The 16,448-nt window shown below is 48.7% G+C and overlaps 1 protein-coding gene across 1 annotated transcript in view; it reads left to right on the top strand.

Annotated features, from left to right (window-relative positions):
* LOC142467345 (shootin-1-like) overlaps positions 1 to 7,941 on the top strand; it is a 45,941-nt gene extending 38,000 nt beyond the window's left edge. Inside the window, exons 12-16 of the mRNA XM_075572913.1 lie at positions 1,718 to 1,779; positions 1,985 to 2,079; positions 2,473 to 2,535; positions 4,090 to 4,252; positions 5,955 to 7,941. Of these exons, the coding sequence (XP_075429028.1) occupies positions 1,718 to 1,779; positions 1,985 to 2,079; positions 2,473 to 2,535; positions 4,090 to 4,252; positions 5,955 to 6,139 (568 nt within the window). The 3' untranslated portion in view covers positions 6,140 to 7,941. The remainder of the gene's footprint in view (positions 1 to 1,717; positions 1,780 to 1,984; positions 2,080 to 2,472; positions 2,536 to 4,089; positions 4,253 to 5,954) is intronic.
* Positions 7,942 to 16,448: the final 8,507 nt, after the last annotated feature.

Below are 16,448 nucleotides of genomic sequence, written 5' to 3'. Positions count from 1 at the left end.
TACAACCTCCATTGTCTGCCTGCCTCGCTCCACCGCGCTACCGGTGCAATGCATGATGGGGCACGACTTTGCGGGGAGTGCGGTGGCGCGCCTCAGACGTAGGTAGAGAGAGCGCGCGAAGAAGCCGTGCCGGATAATGCATTTGCCGGGGCAGCGTGGCAAGCGAGGAACGGCGCGGCCGGCTCAAACGGTGAAGGTCACTGAGCAGAAAACACCGGTCACCGCTGGCGAACAGGTCTCCCTTCCAAGGCTCCAATAATGTCACGTTATCCGAAACTTACATAGGGTAATCCGGACATAACATATAGCTACACCTATGCTTATGAGCTGGAGCCGGGGTGCCTCCCCCCCCCCCCCCCGCCTGCTCTCCTGCTGTGTCGCGCCCCCCCCTGCGGCGTCAAATGACGCCTCAAGGTCATGTGATGTCACGTGACCCACAGCGTCATTTGACGTCGCATCTCCATGGCAACAGGCAAATGACGCTGCGGGGTCATGTGACGTCACGTACATGCCGCGTTGTCATGGAGACGAATGGACACGGAAGCCGTGTAAGTGAGCCACGCTCCCCCCAAAAAGTCTTGCGCCCCCCCCCCCTGCTGAGCTGGAGTACGGCTGTTATTTTTGCAGATCATTAATTTAGGGAAAATGTCCATTCAGGTTTTAGGTAATGTCATGTTTTCCCTGGTTTAATGTAGCAGAGTGAATCCTTTGCAATGTCAAAAAGGGGCAAATTGCATTTTGCGGCTTTTTTTTAATTATTATTACCAATACGTGCCACGGATTCCGCAGCCCGTGGATGGATCGGTGGCATCCAATCCGCGGACTCCCCACCCACGGATTGCTGAATCCACGGATTGGATGCTACAAATCCGTCCGTGGGTTGTGTCCAATGGCGGTTTTTGGTGAATTCGTGTGGATTAAAACCGCCCAAAGCCGTGTGTGGATTTTAAAACGCAAAACGGATGTTGGGAGGAAATGCGAGAAAACCCGGGAAACGGATTTGGTCGGATTCACCCGTCACTAGCCTCTACTCATATGTGAGCACACAACGCAACAAAGGGAGCAGAGACCTGGTTTCATGGGGTCTATTTACTCAAATCTTCTGGCTGCCGAAATGGGACATTGAAAGCACTGGAGTTTTTCCTTAGGTAAATCTGATTCAATTTTCTCTCCCCCTTCAATCCCTCCCTGTCTCCTTACCTCCTCTCTCTCATTCCCCCGTCAACTCTTTCCTTCCCCCCTCCCCCTCTTAATCCCTCCCCCCCTTAATCCCTCGCCTTAATCCCTCCCCCCCTTAATCCCTCCACTCCCTCAATCCCTCCCCTCCCTCAATCCCTCCTATCCCTCCCTCCCCTTCTCAATCCCTCCCTCCTCTCCTCAATTCCTTCCTCCCCTCCTCAATCCCCTCCTTCTTCCCTCAATCCTTTCCTCTCCTCCACAATCCCCCCTCCTCAATCCCTCCCTCCTGCCTCAATCCCTCCCTCCCCCCTCAATCCATCCCTTTCCTCCTCAATCTCTTCCTCCCCCCTCAATCCCTACCCCCCCTCAATCCCTTCCCTCCCCTCCTCAATCCCTCCCACCCCTCCTCAATCCCTCCCTTCCCTCCTCAATCCCTACCTTCCCTCCTCAATCCCTCTCTCCCCCCTCCCCTACCAAAGTCTACAAACTTTCCGTGCACATTCACCCAATTCTAACCACACCTTCCATATTTGTGCAGTCCCATCACTTTAATCAAGCAGAGAAGAGGAATGCGAGGGGCAGAGTCCGATCCCGCCAAAGGTAAGGGACAATTCTTCATGGCAATAAATCATTTGGGCTATTTACCCAAAATATAAAGCAGACAAGCGTACGACCCCCAGGTGCAACATCGGAGCGCTGCCTGCAATATATATCTTGGAACCTCTCTTCAGTGGCAGAGGCTGGGTAGTGACGGAGGTTCCAGCTATCTACTGCCATCAAGTAATGTGGACATTGTCTTTGTCAGCCGGCTGCAGTGGGGTTAAAGATGAAGCCGTGAAGGAAATGATGGACAGAATTAAGAATGGCGTAGTCCTGAGACCCGCTCGTAGGGATGGACAGGTTTGACCAATCCCTTTTTTTGTTGTTGCAATTACTCTGTCTCTGTAACATTAAGCAAAAAACACAAATATGACACCAACACTCCCTAATAATTACATGTAAGTAGTATAAGGTGGACGGTGCTAAGGGGCAAAGAACAATAGATATGAACAACAATTATTGGTAGACAACAGACCTAAAAGAGGCCGGTAGGCCAGTGAGATTCCCTTATGGCAGCACTCAATCACACAGTACAGTACAATAGTAAGGTAACCCCAAATTGGGTCTCTCTTAGGTCTCTGTAACATGAAGCCCTCCAATGAGACCCAGGTCCTGCTGTGACAGCTAACACCTGGGATCCTTCTGTCTATCATGCTCGCAGATCATCCCTTCCTCTATTCCTCTCGTATTTAGAGGCAGTCTGCAGCCGCCAGCAAACGTAAGAGCATTATCAACGAGCTGCAGGGAATTCTGGGGGTAAGTGGCCTGTGGCTGACGTCTACTTGGTGTTAAACAGAACACCCCTGTACTAATGGATATCATTCATTTACCTGCCATATGTATTTTGCTTACAGGTTTGGTCTAACAAATGTGACTGCCTTACAAGTATAATGATTGTTCAGCGCCGGCATTGTATGTGGCACTTTCCAGGCACCGGGAAGGCTTGTCCAATAGAGAGATTAAGGCCCTACAAAGTTCCATTAAGGCTGACTCCATGCTGCCGCAGACTGCGCGGCGGCGCGATGACATTGTCTTAAGTCTTTGATCGCGCCCATAGACCGAGCGACAGGAGGAGGGCTTGCGTGTTGCGCGAGGAATCAGTTGAAACTGATTTCTCGGCGTGACGGGCAGGTCACGGGAGCGGTTCACCCTATGAGAGCGAACTGTCCCTAGACACGCCCACCGATGGTGCGTCTAGCATGTCTGAAAAACTCACCCGCTTCATGCCGGTGACATCATGGACGCGCACGCCTCCACGTGAGCGAAAGCTCTATCGATTTAGCCTAAGTCAGAGCTCATAGCGCAACGCTAAAACATAGGAACAGACGCCTGATTCCTGAGGGTAGCGCATATCCTGAAAACCATTTATAAGCAAAAACAAATGCCGTTCTACGTGTCATTAGCATTACGTTGCGCTATCTTCCAATGACGAGATGCTACGTATGCTCAACGTTATGTTATAGTCTTCTGAAGATACATCACTAGTCTGAAAGCAGCAACACATGGGAAACCTTATGGGAGTTTTTATTTTTAAATAAATCAGTTCGGTAATATTAGTTAATACTGCATTTCCCCCCCCCCCCCCCCCACTCTTAAGGCCATTTTAATGAGTTTTACATCATCCTTTGATTTCTGTAGCAGCTTTTAGCCACCTCCCCAGCAGTGCAAGATCTTTGTAACACTTTCCTGTTTGTGATCACTTGTTGCCAATATTCCCAGCAGTTTGAGCAGCAAGCTGTAACAATAGAGAATGTTACCTTGTTAATATGAGAATACAATTGTAGCTGCTGAGTTACACTGACTAAAGGATTGATTGAAACTGAAAGGCGGCCATTAAGTGAACCCTGGAAACAGGATCATTGCTGATCGATCACAGGAGAACAAATCGATCTACAGCTTAGCTAATATATATATAAACAAAAAATATATATATTTTTAAAGTGTCGCTTGGATTGCCTCTTTAAATGTTAAAGGGGGGGGGGGTTGGATGTAGTATTGCTACTTTAAGTTGATGTTAGGTCAACATCATATTTAGTGACTTAACAGAGCTTTGTGGATCAGGGCCACCAAAGCCTCAGGGAGAGCTACCTGCTTCGATAGGCCATGTTCTTAGCAGCAAGCTGCTCCCTCAGCTCACTACATCAAACACTGGGGATTATTCACTTTTAAAGGGCAAACTACAGCTGCAGTAGTGAGGGGGGAAATTCAGCTGTGGAGCGCTGGAGGAGAAACATCAGAACACAGACATAGAGACGTGGGAAACCTGGGCACCTTTAAAGCTGGGTCCCACTGAAAGCCTTTTCCTTGTAGGACACCATGAAGAAGCCAGCCCGGCAGGCCAGCTATCGTAGGATTAGCCGGAAAGTCAAAACCAGTGAATTGGAGGGCGTGCTGCTGAGACGTCGCAACATAGCTGATATGTCACCGCTGGGAGCTGTGGCAGCTGAGAAGGCGAGAGAAACCCGGGGAAAAGGTTAGGGAGCGCGATGTGATCTACTCTGCAAAAATTACACCGGTCAGAAATGGGTCAGGATGTTCTCCAGACCATTTGCGTCTGATAAATATATGTAGATATTTACACACACATATTTGTTTCATAGGATCTTAAATAAATGTAACTATCAATAAATTGATAGGGGTGCTCAGTAATTGCATCATGTAACTATGAGTTTGAATCAGGAAACACTGATCTAAGCCAATAGGTGTGATCATCATATGTTATTATAAGCAATTGTGTCAATATACAATCCCTGGCAAGAAGTGTTCTCCTCTTTATGCAGCAGTTTGACCCTTTTCCTGCCAGGGGAACGCCCGTGCATCGCTTTGCAATGCCATACTCTGTGTCACGGCCATTTAAAGGTTAAACCCCTGTAACTGAGCTGGTGCTGCCTACCTGAAAAACTTACATCAAGCTTGGAAGCAACATGCAGAGGCAGCCAGCAAACTGAGGCAAAGCTGAAGCAAAGAGACGGCACCACGTGTATACATTTTTACATAGAAATCCTGTATGAATTTAGGATATCCTTGCTCAGTTAATGACCGAGTCACTGATTGGGCCACCTGTGCTGAAGCAGGGATATCCTTAAAACCTGGCCTGTTGGTGGCCCTTGAGGACTGGAGTTGGCCGCCCCTGGTGTAGGATCTCTTTCTTTGATAAACCTGGGGCAATTTCTTTGCGCAGGTTTTGTCCCATTTGTGCAGACAGGAGACTTTGATACATTATCTTGATTGTTTCTAATGATAACACAACATATCCCATCTCTGTAGGGAGTGCTTACTGTGTCAAAACTCATTCCACAAATTATTATAAATACATACTTTTGAAAACAATTAGATTCACTGGTGATTTTGACATACACAAGGACACAGAAACCCAGAGACACACAGACACAAACACACACACACACACACACACAGACTCAGAGACACACACAGAGACTCAGAGACACACACACAGACACAAACACACAAACAGACTCAGAGACACACACAGAGACTCAGAGACACACATAGAGACTCACAGACACACACACACACACAGACACAAACACACACACAGACTCACAGACAGACACAGAGACTCACAGACAGACACAGAGACTCACAGACAGACACAGAGACTCACAGACAGACACAGAGACTTACAGACAGACACAGAGACACACAGAGACTCACAGACACACACAGAGACTCAAAGACACACATGGACACACAGACAGACACAGAGACTCACAGACACAGACACGAGAGAGACACAGAGACACACACACACCAACACTATTGGTTTTCCTATTTTATGGTGTTCCCATAAATAGATGCATTTCATAATTTAGCATCCATCTACAATTGGATGTTAGAGTGTGTTGTTATTTTTCACTGTGTGGAACTATACACTGTTTTTCCTTGTTTTTGTATTTCAACTCACATACTGCACTGAGCACGGATCGGTGGAGACCAGCCCCAAGAAGGATTATTTTCTGTTATGAGACACACAGAGACACACACAGAGAGACACACACACACACACACACAGAGACTACTTGCTATTCTGAAAACATTATCCTTACATAACACCCTTACATTTCCTACAGTATTTCTAGTGTGTTTTCATCTGGAAAAGTATCGGAATGGTAAAAGTTCCTCCTGGTTTATTGAGCATTTTTGTTTGTGTGCAGATGAATCTCAACCCCCAATCATGCCATGGTCTAAAGAGAACAGTCCTGTTCTGGTCAAGATGAGACGGAGACCTTCCGACCTTCAGCAGAGCAGACGAATGGCACCAGGAACCGCTTATGGGCTTGTTTCAATAGCAGATGAAATTGGCAACAATCCTGCATGTGGGATCCAGGAGTTCTCATGAAGAGTTTGGGATATTGACAATGCCATAACTGGCCAATATTCCCATGCTCAGGATTAAGGCTGTGTACATGACTTTTCGATCAGTGTACTGTCTCCCACTCTCACGCGATGTCCTTTAATGCTAGTAAATATCAACAGGCAAGATCAATACATTTCCCACTCTAATGCTTACCAAAAGATATATAATAAGCATATAAGGTGCATTTTGCACACCTAGCTCGGACAGAGCCCTTATCCCAAAGTGGGTTATCGCAGTCATTCAAGTCAATAGCAGTTACATAGTAGATGAGGTTGAAAAAAGACGTACGTCCATACAGATCAACCGATGATACATTTAGACGACAGATACTTTATCCTATATCTATACTTACTTATTGATCTACAGGAAGGCAAACAAAAAAAAACCACTAAAATATCATCCAATCATATCTCATAAGGGGAAAAATAAATACCTTCCTGACTCCAAGAATTGCCAATCAGATTACTCCCTGGATCAACATCCTTCCCATGTTGACTTATTTGGTATATCCCTGTATACCTTTCCTTTCTAAAAAAATATATCCAACCCTTTTTTTAGAACAAATCTATTGTATCTGCCATCACAGTCTCCATAGGTAATGAATTCCACACTGTAACTGCCCTTCCTATAAAGAACCCTTTCCTTTGTTGCTGGTGAAATCTCCTTTCCTCCAACCTTAAGGGTTTGGCCCCTGAGTCCTTGGTACTGCCCGTGGGATGAAAAGTTATTTTGAAAGCTCCTTGTACTGTCCCCGAATATATTTGTATATAGTTATTATATCCCCTCTTAGACGCCTCTTTTCTAATGTAAATAACTCTAATTTAGCTAGTCTCCCCTCATGAATCAGATTATCCATCCCCGTTATTAATTTTGCGAGACTGTAGTGCAAATTCAGTATCAGAGCCTTAGAACATCCTGACAATAGATCCTAAATAACCTTTGTTTTATTTCCTAAACCCAAATAGTTTGAGTGTACATCAGTTGAGATTTTTAATTAATTTACTATTTTTACTTTAAAAGCCCTCACTCGGCTGCTGCTTCCATTTTTGGTACTGATTGTAATAACTTTTTGAAAGTGCCTCAAAATGTCATAATGTTGCCTGCCACTTGATGCGCAGTTCTCTTGGCTAAGTTCTTGGCCGTGGCTGTGCCAGGAGTGGGAGGTAACAAGGGCACACATGAAGAAACATTCACTGTGTAGGGGGGGACACAGCGATGGAAGTAACAAAGCTGGGGATTCTATCCAAAGGAGCTTCCAGACATTTCATATTCACAAGGAGTAAGAGGCATATCTGTCGTTGCTGGTTCTTATGCTACCGATGCACAGGTGCCATAAACTGCTATACATCTAAGAATAGTTATTTCATGATTAATGTAAACAATGTCAGTTAGTTTTTTTTAATGTTAATGTTGTGATCAATATTTCAGTGTTAAACACTAAATTAACATTTCAAATGGATGATGCCTAGATTACTCATTAGATGGATATTTCATGTTTCACATACTAAAATAATGGAGATTTAATCCAGATGTGCTGTCTTTACATACAGTATATCTCAATTGAAGCATGCATTTAAGTGATAGTTAACCTGGATATCCTATCTACTTCTTCTCCAATCCAAGAGCTCACAAACTGCCCCAAATCCTTTCCCTGGGATCCCACCGTCCAGATTTTATAATGTTGTCACCCTCTACAGTAATTGTTAAGATATTACAAGACTTATTGATGCAAGACTATTTTCATATTTTTTGCAATAAAAAAATGAAAGCTTCTCTCGGTTTGATTTTGGGTATGTGTATCTTTATTTACTGTATATAGCGCCATTAATGTGCACAGCGCTTTACAGCAGTAATAACACGTGACAATATAAATTACAAATAATATAAATAACACATAATGGCAATAAGCGCTTCAGACATAAAAGTAACAGGAAAAGGAGTCCCTGCCCCGAAGAGCTTACAATCTAATTGGTAGGTAGGAAGAACGTACAGAGACAGTAGGAGGGCGTTCTGGTAAGTGCATCTGTAGGGGGCCAAGGCTGATGTATGAGGTGCAAAGTATCAGCCGCGGAGCTACTCACATGCTTCTTTAAGGAGGTGGGTTTTAAGATGGGTCTTAAAGGTGGATAGAGAGGGTGCTAGTCGGATATTGAGGGGAAGGGCATTCCAGAGGTGCGGGGCAGGGAGTGAGAGAGGTTTTTTTGTGGGAGAGGGCTTTAGATACAAAAGGGGCAGACAGAAGACATCCTTGAGCAGAACACAAGAGTTGAGATGGTGCATAGCGAGAACTTAGGGCTGAGATTTAAGGACGGGCAGAAGTGTGTATAGCCTTAGAAGAGAAGAGTAGAATTTTGTAAGTGATACAAGATTTAATAGGAAGCCAGGAGAGGGATTTCCGCAGATTTACGAGAGAGTAAAGTAATTCTATCAGCAGAGTTTAGGATAGATTATAGGGGAGACAATAGAAGGTTACAATAGGTGAGATGGGAGAGAATGAGGGCCTGAGTTATAGTTTTAGCAGTAGAGTGACAGAGGAAAGGGGCGTATGTTTGCAGTGTTATGGAGGAACAATCAACAGGCTTTATCAGCATTGTGAATGTGAGAGGCGAATGTCACACTGTGACGGTGAAGAGGTAGCCAGGCTCACTAATAAAGGTTAAGCCCGTTTGGTTACCTCTGATCCATGTTTTGGGGTTCAGGATTGTTAGCTCTTATGCGACAATAAAGAATGTTTGTGTTTTTACCTTCCCAGGGATGCCAGCGAGCAGGGATTGCTGTGGTATGAGTTTCAGGGGGAGATTTGTAGAGAAAGTGTTGTCAGATTGTACCCAGGAATCAGGTCGGATGCCAGGCTGCATGTAGACACATTTTCTCGGTAATATCTCCCCTTGAAAACGCGTGCGCGACTCACCACTAGGGGTACCTGCTTCAGCACAGCCCAGAAAGGTAAATGGGGCATAGAGATGTGAGATGTTCCTAAAACAGTCCATGGGTCTCTAGGTTAATGGGGATACCCAGTAAATGCCCAGGTCACCCAGAACCTGTATAGGGGTTCTGAAGTGCTCCAACCATGCTTCAGCACAGACCAGAAAGGTAAATCCAGGATGCTATAGTGGAAAGACATTCAGAGACTTTGGTTTGTACAGCAGGTGTAAGGTTAGGGGTTGAAAAGTAAATTTTTGTGCTATCAGCATGGAGGTGATATTTGAAATCAAAATATGTGATAAAATTGCCTAGAGCCTGTCAAACATGTGGCCTAAGAAGCTTAGTTACACATCCTGGAGGTTGGCCGGGAGGGAGTTGTTTGGCCGGGAGGGAGGGAAGAAGGGAGATTTCTTCGGCCCAGTGAGGGGAGTGAAGAAGAACTGAGAGAGACAGAGAGAGAGAAATAGGGGAGGGAAGAATGAGGTGGGACAAAGAGTGAGGAGGTGAGAGAGAGGTGTGAGTTGGAAGAGGTGTAGGGGGGAGACAGGAATGAGCGCGGAGAGAGGTGTGGGGGGGGAGAGAGGTGTGAGCTGGAGAGATAGGTGCGAGAGAGGAGAGAGAGAGGTGTGGGGGGGGGGGGAAAGGCGTGAGCTGGAGAGATAGGTGCGAGAGAGGAGAGTGAGAGAGAGGTGTGAGTCAGTTGGGCCGAAGGATACTTTATTTTTTTCCTCCCGCCCCTCTGATGCTGAGGCCTGAGTCTTGCAGTTGGATTTAAGAATTTGTGCCCCAACCTGTTCTGTTCTGAGTCTGACGGGTTTGGCCTAGAGACCGTGTCATATTTCCCATTAGGCCCGGGCCTAAAGCGGCAAAATTTTGGGCCGGCAAAAATTTCCACACCAAATAATTTTGCGGCGCTCTTATGCCTACCGGACCTAATGGGAAGTCACTCGCCTGTGAGGCCACCACCTTTCTGCCGACCTCCTGCTCCTTTGAAATCCCATCTTCAAATTACGCTGCGGATGTCCCCAATGTGACATCCCACGGCATCTCATTGCCATGACACGTGACGTCGTGACATCAAATGACATCATGACGTTGTGTTTCCATGGCAACGTGCTGCCGTGCAATGTCCCCATTGGTGACGTCCACGGCGCCATTTGACGCTGGGCTTCCAAAGGAGCAGGAGGGTATCAAAAAGAAAGCAGCTGACTCAGGGAAGTGCCAATGGGCAGCGGATTTTAACATTCCCTGCGCTGCCTAGAGAGTGATTCAAGAGAAAAGAGAAGAGGTCCCAGGGACAGGCTCCAGGGGTATGTCCACAGAGAGTTAGACAAAGAACGAGGGTGGGTTAGCAAACGAGACACTGAAAGTACAATGGAAAAGGTAAGAGGAAATCCAGGATAGGAATCTGTTACGGATACCAAGAGTATGGAGAATGTGAAGGAGAAGAGGGTGGTCCACAGTATCAAAGGCTGCAGAGAGGTTGAGCAATATAAGCAGGGAGTAATGAACATTGTTTTTGGCAGCATGGAGGTCATTAGTTATTTTAGTAAGGGCAGTTTCAGTGGAGTGAGCAGTGTTGAAGCCAGATTGTAGAGAATTTAGGAGAGAATAGGAGGTGAGAAAATGGAGCAAGGGAGAGAATACAAGACATTCAAGGCGTTTAGAGGCAAAAGGCAAGAGGGAGACAGGGCGATAGTTAGACAGGTAGGGCCAAGCTTGCTATTGAACCTTAAAAGTAAGTTGAGAAATATGCATGTTTGTGAAATTTTTGCTAATTTTCAAGCAATACGAAATTTCTCGATTTTGGCGTCATTTTCCGAAAATATCTTTAAAATATCTTAATTATCTTTAAAAATGTATTTTGGTTACATTTGCTCTTTTCTAATCCTTTCCACAATTTTATAGGAATAATACATTATATTGGGATGTTAATATGATGGCAAAAGAAAGTCTATCTTTCAATATTTATCATTTCTAATATCTTAATGCCATGTTAATGCTTGCAGAAGGGGTTTCTCTAATTTGTTTGAAATCAAACAGTAGCGTTATTTTGTAGGTTATTATAGTCTGCATATAGGACAATATTTACGAAGAAGGGATACTCCATAAGATACCCTATGCCCTATTAAAGGAATGGACCATAAAGTCCTATAGTTACTAAGCAGAATATACTACAATCCATTTGTCAATAGACTGTAAGCCGGGTGTTCCCAATTTCAGTCCTCAAGACCCTCAACAGGTCAGGTTTTCAGGATATCCCTGCTTCAGCACAGGTGGCTCAATCAGTGGCTCCGTTTTCACTAGAAGATACCTTAGAGTGGGGTTTCTCAACTCCAGTCCTAAAGACATCCCAACAGGTCAGGTTCAGGATATCCCTGCTTCAGCACAGGTGGCTCAATCAGTGACTCAGTTGAAGACCCCTGCTCTAAGGTATCTTCTAGCGCCAGAAAGTTTCCTACGGCAAAAGACTGCTTAGTAAATATGGTCCGTAATCTTCAAAGCCCGCAATGATATTAGTGCCGTAGTTCATGAAATGTAATCTCTAAAACATTGTATCACTTTTTCATTTTCACATGAGTAATCTTCATACTCCTACCTGCCCTTGAGAGTACCTTTATAGGTCAGACAAACTAAAAAGCTATACTGTCCTCAGTGGCATTATAGATCGCACCAAATCAATAGCATGTGCAGCAGTAGAGATCCACTATCCCCCCCCCCAATGAATTGTGCAGTGAAACCAGCGACATTATTAAGAACAACTGATGGTTGAAATCAGGATGCGTAACCGTCAGAGTGTGCTAATGCTGGATCTTGTCAATAACGGGGAAATTGCTCACCTTGCACATACTATTAATGTTGGCAGCTTTCAGTTCTTGACATTTTCTCCTGGCAGGCCTGACGTACAGGATACTTTTCTGATGCTTCGGCATTGATAGTTTAAATGCCACTGGCTTGTCACCAGAATCACCAGAGCAAGTCATTAGTAAGGAGAGCTTAAATGTAAACTAGTTACAAGAAACAGAATAAGGTCAAAAGGGCAGCTCTGGAAACGAGCCTTGCTCTTGTGTCCTTTGGAAGACCAACTTCAGATTGGTTGCAGCGCTTGGTTGAATACGTGACTTCACATTACTGCGGATACGTGAGTTCTTCAGCATTATTTATTTTATTTATATGTAACATGGTATGTCCATAAGTACCTCTCTTTCCCCCACAGTGTATCTGTGATGTAAGTCCCTAATAAGTTCAGGGCCTTCATGGATTAATCTATGGGCCATTGCCCCCCCCCCCTTTCTGCCCACTTGTAAGTGATGGAAGTAAGGTGGTGATTGTGTAATCGGTGATGGGTACAGTCCATGAGCCTGCCACTTCCTGAAGCTAACCAGTAGGTGTTGCAAAGTTAGAGCAGTCTTGCTCTGCTTTCCAAGGTGAAAGCATGGGCTGTCAGCCTCCCCCATTGCGTGGATGAGCTGGCCCACCTCAGGCCTAAGGGCCTGAGGACCACCAAGACTCAAGGCCCCATACTATTGGGCAAGCACCATCCTGAAGTCCTGGGATGTTGGACTTTAAGAATTTTGCTGTATGAAGAGCTGCAGCAGCATGTCCAATAAACCTACTTGTTCACCATACCTCTGCGTGGGTGTCAGTTCCTGGGCAGGAGGGGTAGGGAGTGCTGTGAGGGAGCTGACATCCTACATCCTAGGAGCCCATCACAGCTGGAGGTGCTGAACCAAGGAGTAAGAACCCAGAGACCACCCAAAAGCCTGTCCTGTTGCCCCTTACCATTGCAGCTACTCAGCTCTCCTGAACCAGCAGGTATGCCTCAGCACCACACTAAGACAGTAATGCAGTGTATCTCCCAGAGAGGGGGGGACGGGGACATGGGTTACATATAAAATGTTTTGACAGGAAGTAATACATTGAGAGTTACCTCTTGTTTTCAGGTATGTCCTTGGCACAGAGTTATGATGACAAATTCATGGTTACAAATACAATAATGGTTACATTAGGTGAACAGGGTTATACATTATATATAAAGACATGGATGAACAGTTATATATGTAACCCTCCTACCCCCACCCAATCTCAGATAGGGTCTCCTAGGGAGTCTAATGCTCTGGTTACATGTCTCAGTGTGGTGCATACCTGCTGGCAACAGGGGGGTCTGAGTCTCCCGAGATGACATGGGGGAGAACAGAACAGGCTTCTGGGGTTGTGCCACCATCTCTTCTACTGGTGCAGCACCTCCATCTCCTGCAGCCCTCAGCTGTATGGGTGAAGTACCCACAAGAGAGTTCTCTTCCCCTCCTCCCGATACACTTCACTCTCAAGCAGGAGTTTAGATAAAAGTGTAAGCTCTTTATTGTCTCTTCTCAGCAGACAGTTATACCGCAGGCTGTCTTCCCTCAGGATGTCCCTGACCTCACCCCGGCCAAGGGCACCAAGAGTGGGTCTAGCTCTTCCCCTACCCTCTAGGCAGGGTAGGAGGTATGGGTTGCACATTCTACTCCCCAGGGGGGAGGCCTGAAGCTAGCCAGTCCTGGCAGGTTGGTTTGTGTCACCCTTGTCCCTTCCACTCCAGGGACAGACTCACACTAAATAGGAAATGCAATACCCGAAGTACCTCCAACAGGCACCGCCCCTGTGTCTTCTGATTGGACACAGAGCCTGGTGACCTGCCTTCACTGCCTCAGTGTACTGCCTGAAGTGGGGAAAACCCATGATTACTCCTGGCAAACCTGCCCTTATGGAGGGATTACTGCCAGGAGGAGGATAGAAGAATAGCCCAAACCTACCAGGGCTACATATATAAAATAAGTTAAAAACGCTAATGACATATGCTGCTCACAAGTTGTGTGAAAAATAAGTATTGAGTTATGGATTCGTCCACAAATGCCAAGATTGTCATAGGTGCATACTATGAGCTATATATGATAAATATATCAAAAATTAGAAGAAAATATGTTTTTAACACCTATACCTTCTAGCTAGAAGCTCACTCAGTGTAGCACTCCTGGACAGTTAAAATCTAACTTGTATTAAGTCTCATATAAAATAAAGTGTGCATATATCTACTATATATTTCTGAAAGTGTCCTATGTGTCCGGGTCTGTATGTGTCTCCCTGTGTCCCTCCCTGTGTCCCTAGCGGCAATCTCATTGGCTCCCTTGGCCCGCCCCCGCACCTCTCATTGGCCGGACACACACATACACTCACACAGAGATACACACAGGCAGGACACTGAGAGAGACACACACACAAACACACACACACACACACACACACACACACACACACACACACACACACTGAGACACACACACTGAGACACACACACACACACACACACACACACACACACACACACACACTGAGATACACAGATAGACAGACAGGACACACACACACACACACACACACACCCCCCCCATCACGTGCGCCGCCCTGCACCGGCTCCAGACGGAGGGGAAGCGCGGCCCTCCTACCCCAGCCACTCCCTTACCTACCCGGCGCTACCTCCCCCTCAGGTAAGGCACAGCACTGCCAGTAACTCTCCTATGTCAGGCGCGGAGCCTCGCGCCTCAGGCCCACACAGACCCCACACAGGGCGCTTCCTGCCGCCGCCTGCACGCCTCACTCAGCCGGGCGGCACATCGGGGAAAGCGGGCGCCGGGGGGGGGGGAGCGCGAGTCACGAGGAACGGGGGAGGGGGGGCGAGTCACGGGGAACGGGGGGGGAGGGGGAGCGCGAGTCACGGGGACGGGGGGGGGGGGCGAGTCACGGGGAACGGGGGGGGGGGGCGAGTCACGGGGAACGGGGGAGCTACCACCCGCTGAACAAGCGGGGGGACGGACGCCCGGAGGGGGGGGGGGACATGCACATACATAAATTATGACAATACATATGCCCACTGCTCTCCACCCCACTCCCCTTTCCCCCCCACTCCCCTTTCCCCCCCCTCCCCTATACCCCCCTCCCCTTTCCCCCCCCCCGGCCCCTTTCCCCCACTCCCCTTTCCACCCACTCCCCTTTTCCCCCCCCTCCCCACTCCCTTTCCCCCCCCCTCCCCCACTCCCCTTTCCCCCCCCCTCCCCACTCCCCTTGCCCCCCCCTCCCCATCACTCCCCTTTCCCCCCCCTCCCCCACTCCCCTTTCCCCCACTCCCCTTTCCCCCCCCTCCCCACTCCCTTTCCCCCCCCTCCCCCACACCCTTTTCCCCCTCCCTTTCCCCCCCTCCCCACTCCCCTTTCCCCCCTCCCCACTCCCCTTTCCCCCCCTCCCCACTCCCCTTTCCCCCCCTCCCCCACTCCCCTTTCCCCACTCCCCTTTCCCCCCTCCCCCACTCCCCTTTCCCCCCTCCCCACTCCCCTTTCCCCCCCCCCCTCCCCACTCCCCTTTCCCCCCCCCTCCCCCACTCCCCTTTCCCCCCCCCCCTCCCCCACTCCCCTTTCCCCCCCCCTCCCCACTCCCCTTTCCCCCCCCCTCCCCCACTCCCCTTTCCCCCCCTCCCCCACTCCCCTTTCCCCCCCCCCTCCCCCACTCCCCTTTTCCCCCCCCCTCCCCACTCCCCTTTTCCCCCCCTCCCCACTCCCCTTTCCCCCTCCCCCACTCCCCTTTCCCCCCTCCCCTTTCCCCCTCCCCCACTCCCCTTTCCCCCCCTCCCCTTTCCCCCCCTCCCCCACTCCCTTCCCCCCCCCCTCCCCCACTCCCCTTTCCCCCCCCTCCCCCACTCCCCTTTCCCCCCATCCCCCACTCCCCTTTCTCCCCCACTCCCTTTCCCCCCCTCCCCACTCCCCTTTCTCCCCCACTCCCCTTTCTCCCCCCACTCCCTTCCCCCTCCCCCACTCCCCTTTCTCCCCACTCCCCTTTTCCCCCCCCCTCCCCCCACTCCCCTTTTCCCCCCCTCCCCCACTCCCCTTTCCCCCTCCCCCCCTCCCTTTCCCCCCCTCCCCTTTCCCCCCCTCCCCCACTCCCCTTTCTCCCCCCCTCCCCCACTCCCCTTTCCCCCCATCCCCCACTCCCCTTTCTCCCCACTCCCCTTTCCCCCCCTCCCCACTCCCCTTTCTCCCCCCCACTCCCCTTTCTCCCCCCCCACTCCCCTTTCTCCCCCCCACTCCTCTTTCTCCCCCCCCCACTCCCCTTTCTCCCCCCCCCACTCCCCTTTCTCCCCCCCCCACTCCCCTTTCTCCCCCCCCTCCCACTCCCCTTTCTCCCCCCCCACTCCCCTTTCTCCCCCCCCCTTTCTCCCCCCCCACTCCCCTTTCTCTCCCTCCCCCCCCACTCCCCTTTCTCCCCCCCCTTTCTCCCCCCCCCACTCCCCTTTCTCCCCCCACTCCCCTTTCTCCCCCCCCACTCCCTTTCTCCG

This window comes from Ascaphus truei, chromosome 1 (assembly GCF_040206685.1).
Source record: "Ascaphus truei isolate aAscTru1 chromosome 1, aAscTru1.hap1, whole genome shotgun sequence".
Classification (NCBI taxonomy): Eukaryota; Metazoa; Chordata; class Amphibia; order Anura; family Ascaphidae; genus Ascaphus; species Ascaphus truei.
Note: the sequence above shows the minus strand (reverse complement) of the source record. Positions and strands in the feature narration are given on the sequence as shown.